At 41.1% G+C, this 13,517-nt stretch overlaps 1 protein-coding gene across 1 annotated transcript in view; it reads right to left on the bottom strand.

Annotated features, from left to right (window-relative positions):
• The window catches only part of LOC108492939 (transmembrane protease serine 11E-like), a 39,883-nt gene that overhangs the window by 23,377 nt on the left and 2,989 nt on the right, over positions 1 to 13,517 (bottom strand). Inside the window, exons 2-3 of the mRNA XM_017805797.1 lie at positions 8,034 to 8,155; positions 7,211 to 7,329 (exon numbers count right to left, since the gene is read on the bottom strand). Of these exons, the coding sequence (XP_017661286.1) occupies positions 7,211 to 7,329; positions 8,034 to 8,155 (241 nt within the window). The remainder of the gene's footprint in view (positions 1 to 7,210; positions 7,330 to 8,033; positions 8,156 to 13,517) is intronic.

Here is a 13,517-nt window from a genome sequence, read left to right as displayed (position 1 = left end):
GAGTTACTTATTTATTGGTAGTGGGTTGGTTTATGATTTTCCTGGATTTGTATGTGCTTATTAGAACTTCTGCTTTGATGGACCAAGAAAAAAATATGAAAAAAAGAAAAATCAGTTAGCATGCCTATTATTTGAGAAAATTGTATTTCATTAATAAGTCAAAGAATCAAATAAGTTAAAGGATTACTGAATTTAAGTGGGAGAAAAAGTTGGATATTAGTAACATTTTTGATAACTAACCATTCACCCTGTAAATTCATGCAATTTAGGTGGAGCACACCAACATTTTGAGATATTACAAGTGATGAAAAACACTAAGCTGCAGCTTCATGCACTACGCTGCATCAGCTCACACCAGCATTTGAAAACGCTTCATATTTTCCTCAATATTTTTTTTTGCTTCCTGTGCTACTGTGACCCATGGATACAGGAAAAACTGGAAATGAAATTTAAAGCAAGAAAACATCTCTTTTATTAAATCAATACATGTGCCAGGGATCTTTTTCTTCTTTTAATTTCAATAGGAATTTCTGAAAAAAGCATCACAATGAGTTGTGGGTGTTTTCTGTGAGTTATTTCCTCTCTCAGTGTACAGCACTTCACCTATCTCTTTAAGGCCACACCTGTATATATGCATACTGACAGTCAAGTGTGCCGTCAACCTCTAATTCCAGTCCTAAATAAACAAGTCATCAGTTTGTCATCTTGGCCACTGATCCACTGCCATTTTTTCCCAGTTGGCTGAATTACCATGGAAAATCCTTTCTGTATTGTTTCTAGCCCCAGTCACCCATAGAGGGCACCCCGATTGTACCATGCTAGTCCAAGGACAAGGCTTCCTATTTATAAGAACCATTGCCTTAAAATTAAGTTTATAAAGCAGAAGTTGTCAAATGCGCTACATTTATTTTGGTATATTTTCTCTCAAAATGTTCCTTAAATATATTTTTTTTACATAGATAAAAGATTTTTTTCCCATTTTACAATATTGTTTGTCAGAATAAGAAAAAAGGGAGACTATTATAAAAAAGTCTCTAAAAAATTTCATTTAAAAACTTCATTATTCTGGCTTTTGTACTATAGATGCACTTGTAAATAAAATTGCCTTTAGTGATGTACAAGAAAACCTTTCAGTAAAAGTGCAGTTCTTTACACCTCATATCAATACTAAGTAAGCACTTGAGGGAGCACGTACAGAGCCTAAGAATGCTTGGGTTTAAATAAGGGCTTAGGTTTTATCTTTTGGGATCCTTATCTTCAAACACTGCCAAATTTCTTTTGAAATTTATTACAACCAGGAACATTCTTACTGAGCTTGGTCTGGGTGCCACAAGACAGAAAAGTCCTTGAAAAGACCTGGCTGCTGCAGATACCATAATTTCTGTGATCTGGCCAATTTATATTAAATTTTCTTTTGTTTCAGGGGCTGAGAGGGGAAAATAAGTGGTTTTGGGGGGAATAGCACACACAGCAGATGAAGTTACGTGATACTTGTAGATACTTGCACTTTTCCTTTTACTGTAAAAATGAGAGTCATGTTAGACTCCCTTGAACTTCAGCATACTCCTCTTTCTTGGGGCATGTTTACTTATCATCACCAAAATAGTCCTCAAAGTCTGGTCTCCCAGAGCAAACAGTCTTTAGAAGTGTTTCAAAAATACTGCCTTGGGGATCTACTCCAGCCCAAGGACCATAAGGCCCTGATACAGCAAGGAACAGGCTTCTGAGCTTTACCTTAACACCCACGTGCAAGGTGTGACAAACACACCTCGTGCACAGTTTCAGCCAGATTTGCAGCTAGCTCTTGGCTCTGAAGGAATTTGTGTTTCACCTCTCTCTCTCTCCCAAATACACACACACTTCTGCTCCCCAGGAAAACTCGAGGCATGTCTGACTTGAAAAGGCCAAGTACCGTAAAACAGCAGTCTCATCTGCTCACTCACTGCTGTTGTTGGTGTTTTCAGCTAGGCTTCGAGTTCAGCTGTGATGGAAACCCTAGTCAGGACTTTGACTGACCCTCTAGCCCTGCAGATGTGACAGTAAGTTGTTCACAACTCACATGATACAAGATATTTCCCGATATTGGGATGACTGCAAGCTTATCCCTGGTTATAAAGCAGAAAGTCTTTCTTTTACATGCATCCGGTTGAAGGCTAACTCTTCCACCACACGAGGTTATCAGGTGTTAAAGCTATGCTTTCCATTGAAGCATAGATGTCTATATGGGGGTTCAGAGAGAACAAACACAAAGCAACTTAAGTACTGTGATGAGAGTAAATAAAATCCAAGTGTGCCAAAGAAACTAAGCAGATCCTTTCCTGATTACCCATAGGCACTTGAAAAATTCTTTTTTATCTCCAGAGATCTCTTCCCAGATGCTGAAGTGGCTTTATGGATTTGGCCTTTCAATTGTCTTTCCAACTCAGTTCTCTGTCTACACAGAGGAGATATCAGTGCCCAGGGGCTAGCAAACTGTTTCTTGGTCATAACTGAATTGTGCTGAATCAGATGAGTATCTGCGCTACTGAAGATGCAGAAGACAAAGTGAGCTTCCATTGCTCCCCACTGGTGTCTTTTGAGGTGGTAGCCAGAGGGCAGCTAAACAGAGGCATTGGATTCAGCTGACAAGCCCTCTTTGTGAACCACAAAGCAGCAGGGACAGTGCAGAGCTGCAGAGAACTGAGTACCAAATGCTGCACCTGTCAGTTCTTGGGATCCTCATCCACATTGCAGCACAAAGAACTGGAGAGGGGTGTGGGAAGGGAGGTGCATGGCACCTGCCTGCTCCTCTGTTTCTTCTCCACCTCATCTGTAGTGAGAGAAGTGTGTTAATAACCTCTAAAATCATCATCTGCCAAGGGAGAAAACTGCCTTCCTCCTCCCCAGTACAGGGACTCGGCAGTGAGCCATTCAACTGACCAAGAACAGACAGAATCATCAGGACTGTTCTGCAGTATTTTCCTGTGGTATCACAAGTGTCTCTGCAATACTCAGTAGAGACATTATTTCTGAATTAAACCCACACTAATTCAGCTCTATCAGATAGGACAAACTTCAAGAGCTGTATTCGTTAAAAACTTTCCCCGAACATCTGTACTTAAAGACGCAGAAGATTCTCTTGTCAGTTGATGTCAGTGAAGAAAGATGTCTGTTTCTAGAAGAAGTATCCTGGCACACAATAGTGAGTCCTGAGGTGCGAATTACTTGATGAATTTCTATTAATTCAATAGAAATATTTGGATAGGCAGTATTTTCCCAGGGGAAGTATCCAGGTATCATTTTAATATAATCCTCAACCACCCTACCCAGATCCAGCCAGTTAGTTCTGTGTTGGTTTCAGATAGCTGAAGGAAAGGATAGCCCAGGTGCCTTGTGGATTATGAGACAACAGGGGAAATCCATGCCCATCCATTTAATGGCTCAAGGCACTCAAGGAGGGAAAACAAACACCTCACCTCTCCCCCAGCCACCCACCTAGCCAAGGAGGGAGCCACGCTGCGCTCATACCTGAGGAACATTCACCCACCCAGCTCCAGCCTGGTTTACCATCACATGGGAGCAGGAGTAATAGGGGATAACAGACAGGGCATAACCCCAAAAGCTGGGAAGGGTCAAGTGTCTAACACAAGATTTGACAGGGAGAAGCAGCCTGACATCAGGGCTGGGAACAGCTCTGGGCAGAGAAGGAGATAGGGAAATACTCGGTGCCTGGGAAAGGAGAAGGGTTGCATAGACTGTCATTGAAGAGGAGAAAGCCCACAGCTTCCAGAAGAAAGTATCAGAAAGTTATTGTAGTGGCAAAAGAGACCCAACAAGTACATTTACAAATCGCTGGTGGGCAGGGTAAAGCCTGGTGTCTGATTCTATTGAGCAACCAGAAATGCACTAATGGGGTCACATGCTGTGACTGCTTGGTATCCACCTCTCTCTCACAGCTAGAAACTTGCCAGCCTTCAGCTGAGACAATTCCCACTGAGATGGGCTTGATGTTGTACTCATTTCAAGCTCTCCTGAATGCACATCTTCTCTTGGGATCAAAGATGACTTTCCACACTGGACACAATGCCCCTTCACCCTTCTTCCTGCACATAGGGCAGTTACTGCAGCTGCCCAGAGTAGGCAATTGGGATCATTCCAGTCACCCAGGTCTATCTGGCTGTCTCAACTCTCTCCAGACTTTGGCATGCCAGAGAGGCTGAAGAAGTAAAGCTTGAAGCAGAGCCTTGAAAATCTCCCCACAGGATGTTCTTTACAAGAAAGTAGTTAGGGTGTCCAGGGCGTTCTTGGAAAATCCAAAAGAATTAATAGATTTTGTGGGAAAAGAAAAAAAATTCAAGTCTGATGCAGGAGGTGGAGAAAACTAGTGGGTGAAAGTTGTGCAGATCAGCCACACAATAAGTGAGCCTATATAGAATAGCGGCTCCTTGGTAAAAGAATCATAAGGCTGTGACTGTGCCTTTTTTATCCAGCGTAAGAGGGGACAGTCTGGCACAGTGCACTTTAGCTTGGCAAGGGAAGAAGGACTTGTCCAATTAGAAAAACAAGGAGGCTCTGGTGCGCTGGAATATCTCTTTCCCAGTGGCATTCAGTCAGGTCTGCTTTTTCAGGAGAGAACAAAGGGAACTCTCACAGCCACTTGCAGGAAGCCACTCAAGGAGCAAAGACCTTTCATCATCTGTTCCTCAGTCCCCCCAGCTCCACCCCAGAAGACATTTTCCAGACTTTCCAGTCAGCCCTGAGATGTTGACTGGTGCACCAGCTTCATCAGCTCTCTGGCATGATCTGGCTGCATTCCCTCCCACCTTCAATGAGATAAGAGTCAGGAATGTTGTTCACACAATGGGTGTTACTACTCAAATCTGGAAACCAAAGCAAACACCAAGACCTTTACTGCCAATCCCAAGGAAGGCATTGTAGACTTCCCTATGGAAGCAAACACATTTTTCCTGATGAAACATCAACTCTGAAAAGAGCTCCTTTCAGGGTTGTTCTGGAGAAAAATGAAGGAGGCTGCATCAGGGAAGGGATCAGAGAAGGCAGCACTTGTCAGGGAGTTGCACTAACTCAGGTAATTTGAATGCTTCTGATTATCAGAGATGATTCACTTCTGTTCACTTTGCACCAAGTGTTGAGAAAGACATTGCATTTATCTTCATTGACTCACTGTTTCACAACATGAGCTTAAGGTATCCTTAATACTATGACAATGGGAAGGCTTGGTCATCCATATCCTGACACTAGCCAGGGAAGGACTGCAAAGGATTTCAGTAAATCCAGACAAATCAGAAAATGTGGTAAAGAACTCAATTGTCTCCTCCTCTATTAAAGAGATGGTGTGAAAATCTGCAAAATAAAAATGCGGATGTTCTGAGACAAGAAATCAAGAGGATATGTGCGTGTCTGGAAAGATTGCTTTGATTTTAATCACCACAAGGTGAGTTTTTCTGTTATAAAATCAGACTTACAAGGAACATATTGTTTCTTTACTGTTCGGAGTTGCTTTCAGTAAGCTTATGGACAATTGTCAATCTCACAAATCCTTGTTAGATGGAACATCTGGAGCTAAAACCACAAAAAGTCAAAGATTATGCCAGGGACCATTTATATAAGCTGACCTAAAATTAGAGTGAAGAGTTCATAAAATTTAAAAGAGGAAGGTAGAATTTAATGGCTGAATTAAAGACAACTCTTAAGAAAATCACAGGAACGAAGGAAAGGCAACACAGTTCTTTGTATGTTTGTTATGGTGTTACTTATCAGGTGCAATCAACATGCTCTGAAATAATGGTTCTCACTGCTCAACCAGCATTGGTATTTACTGTTACTACCATCAGAACTGCTCAACACCCAGAGAGGAGACGGGGTTTCTAAAGCATTGGCTTCCATTCAAGCATCTAAATTGATAGCCATGTTCAGAGGAAATCTGACTGCATTGGGGACTGTCTGAAAGAACCTTTTAGCTAAAATAAGTGTTTCTTTGCCAAAGTAGCCACATGTTTTAAAAAATGATGAGGGAATGGAATGGGAGAAAGGGATACATTGTACTCGATGAAGCATTGTTCCTCAGACTTCTTCCCAGTCCTTGCCTTCCTTCCACCTCAGCAAGACACAATGTCTTCTTGGTCAGGGGAAACATTCCCTCCCCAAGGTCCTATATCACAAGGTTAAAAACCTGCAATTATTAGGTAATAGTTGTAAAGCAGTAGCACCTAGGTGAACACAGCTTGTGTAAGACTCTATACATGCAGATATGCACCAGAAGCTCATCTTAGGAAATATGGTATGGTCCCCAGTGGGCAAAGAGGGTAGAAAGAAAACAAATGCACACAGATAAGAGGATAACTAAGATCTCTGATGCCCTCAACAGTGGATCTGTGAAGAGATGCTAGCACTGCCAGATCCCTACACAGCAGAGCAATGAACACCGCAGCTCACAGTTTGTTGTGGACAAGTGATATGGCCCTAAATTAAATGATAGTGGGGAGCAAAGCATTGATTGTCCTATGAACTGGCCACCTGTGCATGGCTGCCAAATGGGAGGTAAGAGATATGCATCGGATTCTGATGAGTGAAACACAAAAAGATACAAGCACAATCACGTGCTTATTGTTGTATAGAGATGAACTCTGTAATTAGCATTTGTGGGGTAGTGTCTCAAAGAGAAAACAAGAAAGGAAATTGCAATGTGTCTATTTATTTCCATAGCTACTCTATGACTGAGAGCCACTCAGCAGCCTCTGCTATTTGTGGGAGGGTTTCCCAACAAAACATACCAAAGGCGCAGGAAAAGGGCTTGTGTGTTGTTTTCTCAACATACAGTCACAGCCCAACAGGTATAGTTCCCCACCCTGTAAAGGAGAGGGTGTAAAAGAATGCTGTCCTTAGAGACAATGGGACATAAATCACAAAGCCAGGCTCAGGGCAGCGAAAGAGAACATACACAACTGATCAGTGATATAGGAGGAAGACGACATTATTGTCAATATCTACTTCACCACTGCAGGGATAGAGAGAGGTGACACACTAGAACACACAGAGGGGGAAGTGCCTGGTCTACCAGGTGTGATCACAACTCTCATGCTATCCATTCTGCTCACCGTGGGGGCCGAGGGTACACCAGACACCTGTGGTCAAGAATGTGCTGTTCACATTAATGACTGTTGTACTATCATACAGTCCTTCATGGAAAGGCACAACGGTCCAAACTTACCAGTCTCTCAACCCTCTCGCTCAGGTCTCTAAACCTTCCTGAGGACTGTCTGGAAAATTCATTATTGTACCGGATGTTGGTGAGTTTTACATTGGCACTGTAATAGAACAGCTTCTGATCTGTAAGGGAAAGAAGAGGAATAGGCAGTACTCGAAGCACCAAGATGAATGAACTTTAGAAAAACACCTGGGGCTGACTGATATCCAGACATCTAGGAAGTGGATGAGCCTTCACATATATCCAACCCATTCAAATACAGCTTCCAAAAGCTAGGAGCCCAGTAGCAAGCACTCAGTTGAGTTAGGTGATCAAAGCCCAGTTTCTCCAACAGTTACGCTTGTGGCCAACCAACAGCACTTCGGGGCTCACACGGGATCACAAGCTTCATCTTCCTGCTCAGTTACCTTTCTTCCTGGCCTGCCAACTCAACACCAAGCCCTGGCAGGCAGCTGCTAGTGATCGGGAACAGGGAACAGCAAAACACCACAGACAGACATGCAGAAGGCTCTGTTTGTCACTCATGTAAGGGAGACCAGAAGACTTATGTGTTGACTTAATCACAGAAGTAGATAATGAAAAAAATGTGAAACAAGTGAAAGCAAGTGAAAGCCAACAGAAACCACAGCCCTAAACCACCCTGCTCAGCAGGAAATGTTCCTAAGAGATCTGCAAAGATGCTAAATGAGGAAGGAAAGAGAGGTCTGGAGAAACCAGTGTTTTTTCCCCAAGTGAGCTTTAGACAGACTGGTGAAAACTCCCAGCACAACAGGCACAAAATAAATGCACTAAGCATAGGAACAGTGATATATTATGTAAAACTTACCATACGCCAGAAAATAAACTAGGAGACCAATGGTGATAGCTGCTGCCACTGCTGTTCCAATAACAATTAGAGCAATTTTCCGGGGCTCAAGATGTCTTATTTTAATAGCTGACTGATGAATTCTGGGGAAAATTAGGAAAAACAAAGGGAGAAATTAGTAAGATATTCTTTTCTATTTAACAACACCTCCCCCCCCAAAAAAAAGAAAAAAGAAGGTAAAGTTTTCTCCCTTGATGAGTCCACATGATTCTTCCTAGCAATATTAATTGACTTCTCACCCTTCAACACCCTTGAAAATGAAACCGTGACTCAAGACTCTTTTGAAATAGATGTTGGGATGTGCTAGAAGTCAAAGAACACAGACAGGTTTGAGGGTTTGGTTTTTTTATTATTAGGGCCAAATTAAATAGGAGCCCCGCTAAGATTCTTATGTGACTCCCGACTATATATCTGCAAGAATAAAACTTAATTTTCAGCTAGGTGAACTTTCATACAGCAATTGGTAAAAAGCACCCTCTGATTTGTTAAGTACATATCTATACATTATTCAAGCTGCTCAACCCATTTCAGCCTCCAAAGCAGAGCTGGACAAAAAAGAGAAAGAGATTTCAGAGGGCCAGCCTTTGCTTCCTGTTTTGCTTAGATTGAATCTAAAAGCAAGAAGAAAGCACTGCTTCAAGCAGTATTTGCTGAAGTGATAGAATGACAGGGAAGGGCAAGGACATGTGAGCAGACACAGGTAGGAAACCTCACCAGATACTTCTCTCTGCCGTGCTCTTAATTACAGGTGCTAATCCAAATTAACTCAAGGAAAGTCAATGGACAGTCAGTACTATAGTTAAACAAAAACTACCTGAAAAAAGTTGGTTACAGCAAATTCTACCTTTGTCTATAAACTCAAAGACACCTGAAGATCTTTAAAACAATTTTTCTACTTTATTACAAAAAATACAGAAGAGGAAGCAACAATTTTTGGCAAAGAGTTCTTAATTGTAGAGTCAGATACCTCACTCATGCAGACATACCCACCTTCAGGTTAAGGTATAGCCTACCATAGGAAAACAGGCTGCAGGGATCCTCTTCTGAGGCTGCAAGACACCTCAGTGAGTTCCCACATACAAAGTACACATAGCTCACTCCCAGAACATACATCTCATGAGCCATAAGTTTAAATGCATTAAAATAAGTTGAAATAATTGCAAGCAATCACTGCAATTATTTGCAGTGCAGGAAAAAGACAGCAAGCACAGTGTGCACGGTACATAAATACCGAAGCAGGTCCTGATATTTCATTCTAATTCTATTGCAATGCCTTACAATTACAGCCTTATTACTGTGACCTGGAAAACAACTGACTTAGGCCAAATATCATGATATTTGGTTGAATGAGAATGGGAATAATAATTTGTCACTCAGATCTGTTGAGACTTGTCCTGCTTCTCCTATCTAGTGTTTCCTTCCCCCCTGCTACCGTGTAAAACACCTAGTAACCTCTCATCGAGTTTGATTCAAAATGCATCTGTGAATCCAAAAAAAAAAAAAAAAAAGCAAATTAAATAGTCTTGTTAAGAGTCCAGAGAAGAGCAGCTCCAAAATTATTTCTCAGACTACTGTATGGAAGTTGCCTTAGAACTTTAACTGGAGAAATTAAAAATAAGCAAGTATAAGTAGTCAGGACTTGTTAATAAGAATATTTCTAAGTAGTAGCTTTTAGGTGAAACCATAAAGTCAGTGGTGAATTCAACTTTAATTTTTCATGTGCGTTTGTTGTTTTATGGTTTGTTGGGTTTTTTTCCCCACCACTACAGCTAATAGTCTTTTGCATGGTTTATATGCTTTGCAAATGTGTCTACTATGTTTGAAGTGAGATAAAGTTACAGGAAAAGCCAACAAAACAACCAAAAAAATTGCATTTAACTTAAGACAACCTACTCTTGTATTCTTGTAGATACTGTCATTTAAAAGGTAGTTGTCTTGATTAAGCTGCACAGAAGGAAAACATTCAGAAGGTCTTTCAGCTATAATGATCCTGGCATAGCCCCAAACCAAAATGTTGGGTTGGAGAAGCCCATTTGAAAGGCTGAATGCCACCTCTACACCGCACTAGGTGAGCCTGAAGAAATTAGTGCCTATCATATCAGCGAAACAGCGGTTTCAGACCAAAGTAACATGACTGGGACACAGTTAAATAGAGCACTATAAATTTGAAACCTTTTCAGCATTTTTTTTACATACTGTAACATTTTTTTATAACTCTTCTTCTTTATTTCTTCTTTCAAGTTCCGTGTTATCATTTGTCAAAGACAAACCCCAGTCCATAACAGTTACTCACGTGTGTAATTTTACTCACACATGTGACTTTCACTTAATTCATGAAACCTGTTTGAGAGCAACATTTCAAAGAGGTGCAGAGGGGTCTCAGCACCAGCTTCTAAACTGAATTTCCTCAAAGAAGAAGCTGTTTGATAAATACATCTTAGAAAGTCACTTAATGGAGAGGGGGCATTACTGTTGGGAACTTGGATGTCTTTTTTCTTTTTGTTTTGTCTGAATAAACTTTCTCCCTTCCTTTTACACATAAGCATGAAACACCTGTTAAATTTTATTCTCCGCTCCTAATTTCTTTTGAAAACAAAAATTGGTTTTAGAAACAAAAGGTATTTTTGAGCAAAATATCCTTGATTAGGCTGTACTGTCTGGATGCTTCCCCATTTGAATAGGCATTCTGCAGACCAGGAGGATTTCAAATCCAGGTTTTCAAAGATATTCGTGAGACAAACCCATAAAGATCATTGAAATGATACTTTTCCATTCCCATTAACTTTGAGATTTATTGCTGCTTTGCTGTATCTCCTGAGGTTCATTCCTCAAATATTAATTATTGTATCTGACAACATGTCCCACTGAGTAAAACTGAACAGTACTTACAGGGGTTCAATACACACAAGAGAAGCAACCATGCCAGAACTGAAACAGCTTCAATCCATGTGATGACGTGTCAGGGCTTGAATACTCTGCAGAGAGCTGATAAAGTTCAACAGTGGGAATTTACTTTCTCAGATCAAGAGTCTAACAGTCCTTTTTAACTCCTTTGGAACTGTCTGCCTCCAAGAGAGGGAACAGGGAGCGTAGCCTAGAAATGCACAGTAGGAAAAAACACACCATTTGGGGAGATCACTGAAGTCCTCCAGAGCAGAAATGGAAATGAAAATTTTAAGCCTGAACCAAATACCTGAAGCTGAAAGCTTTCCACTGACTTCAGAGGGCTTTCTGACAGGGCTTTTCTGTCTGCAGCTTAAGTGGTCCTTCCCTCTTCCCCAGAAACTCTGCTCTTTCCCAGACAACCATGCCCATGCAATAATCTTAAACACATTGCAATCACAGACTGGGTTTCATCTCTTGGCAGAAGACTGCCAAGTCCCAGACTAAGATTTGTCCTATTAGGAAGAGGAGTGAAATATTTGCTGACAGAGAGAAACAACAAAAAATGATATAAAATTGCTCACATTGCCATGACAATTTTACTTGTTTGTCCTCTCTTTGTTTTCTAATAATTCCAAACACTGTCTTGGTTTTCCAACTGACTCATTTTCCTAGAAATACCCGCTGAGACCTTTCCTGAACAGTAGTAGGAAGCTACTGGAGCCCTGCAGTCCGTACTTGTGTTCCTTCCCATCACACACAGAGAAGACCTCCAGGAACATTATCCTCAACAAGGAGCTCACACCAACAAACACAGAGCCAGAGAGATCCCTCCTGTTATGCGTTTTACAAGACAGACATAAGAAGGACACAGTTAATAATGTCGGTCAGCGTTTTTAACAGAGGAGTATCAGGAGAAAAAATCAGTGTCAAAGAAAAATCAGAAATTAAGAGTACCATTCAGTAAACAAATAATAAACACTTCATTAAATAAATCATGTGTGCACTTGCCTCACTCCAGCCTGAAACTGTTTGTTTACAAAAGAAGTTAGCGTCTTTTACCTATTGGAATTTACACTCACTTCTTGCAAAGAAGCAGAATTACAACTGCCTTCTATGAGTCAAAATGTCTGCTTCAGAGGAAAAACCTCAAAAGACTTCCTCACTGGGGCTCAAGGCACACTTGGACACCTGTGGAACCCTCCATTACCTGCAGTGAGCTTCATATCAGAGACCATGTCTGGCTAAGTCAGCATGAACCAGGAAAGACAGCACAGACTCTGCTTTGGCATACACGCACTGCCAGTGTCTGCTCAAGAAAGGTGCTGACAGGACAGACAGCTGAAAAGCCAAGCCCAAAACAGTCACCTAGAGATGATCTCCTGTGGGCTATTATATGTCCTTTGTTTTTAGTCGTATAAGAGAGGCATACTTAGATTGACAAATTTTCTCCACTGTTTTAGAGTATGTGTAGCACCTCTCTCTTAAGGTGTTTTGAGGAAAAAAACGTTTATAAAAACCACTATCAGCCTTAGCAATAATTGTAATATACGAATACACAAATAATAGGATAGTAATGTGTTTTTATTTGTTTACTTAAATATGTTTACTGGTATATGAAAACTATACTGAACATCACTATGAAGGAGTTCTGCAAGTCTGATACAACAGACCAGCCCTTCTGTGATCATCACAGTTTGTGTGCAGCTGTGACAGTTTATGTCTACTCAGAATATGACCCAAAGTATCCAACTTCCCCTGTGGTTTAGAAGCTTATATTTCTGGACAATAATACATTTTCCTGTATTTTATACTTTATGTCCTAATTTCAACTGGGATACAGCTAATTTTCTTCATGGTAGCTGGTGCAGTGCTGTGTTTTAGGCTTAATGTGAGAATAATGTTGATAACACACTGATGATTTAGTTGTTGCTCAGTAGTGCTTATTGTAAGTCAAGCACTTTTCAGTTTCCCATGCTCTGGCAGTGAGCAGGGGCAAAAGGAACTGAGAGGGAGCGTGGCCAGGACAGTTGACCTGAACTGGCCAAAGGAATATTCCATACCATAGAGCATCATGCTCAGTACTGTTTTTTCCCTGAATCTCCTTCCCATCCCACTGGGGGGGGGGGGGGGGGGGGGGGGGGTGAGTGGCTGCATGTTACTTAATTTCTGGTTGGGGTTAAACCAGGATATATAATAAACAATTACTAGGCTGGGTAGATAAACAGTAAGATGCTGTAATCTAGCAACATATTTCCACAAATTTCTTCATGAGAAAAATGCTGCTGAAATTAGAGAAAGATCCTTAGACAAGTGGTTCAGCTGATACTGAAACCCCAGGAAATTGTCCAGCGGCAGAGAAATTGGAAAATTTCCATGTTCAGTTCTGTGTAAAATCTTTCCCCCTGTCATCACCAAGTTTATCCACAGACCACATGTAGCTTTCAGATTGTCTTATATCAGAAGCATGTCAAACTAAGCCATCCCAAGCTTTGTGTTAGTTTGGCTTCATTTAAAATGGAGATCTGTATGTAATCAGAAACACAAACACGGAAGGAGTAT

Source organism: Lepidothrix coronata, unplaced genomic scaffold (assembly GCF_001604755.1).
Source record: "Lepidothrix coronata isolate B3197 unplaced genomic scaffold, Lepidothrix_coronata-1.0 Scaffold13, whole genome shotgun sequence".
In the NCBI taxonomy this organism is placed as follows: Eukaryota; Metazoa; Chordata; class Aves; order Passeriformes; family Pipridae; genus Lepidothrix; species Lepidothrix coronata.
This window is presented reverse-complemented; position numbering and strand designations above follow the sequence as displayed.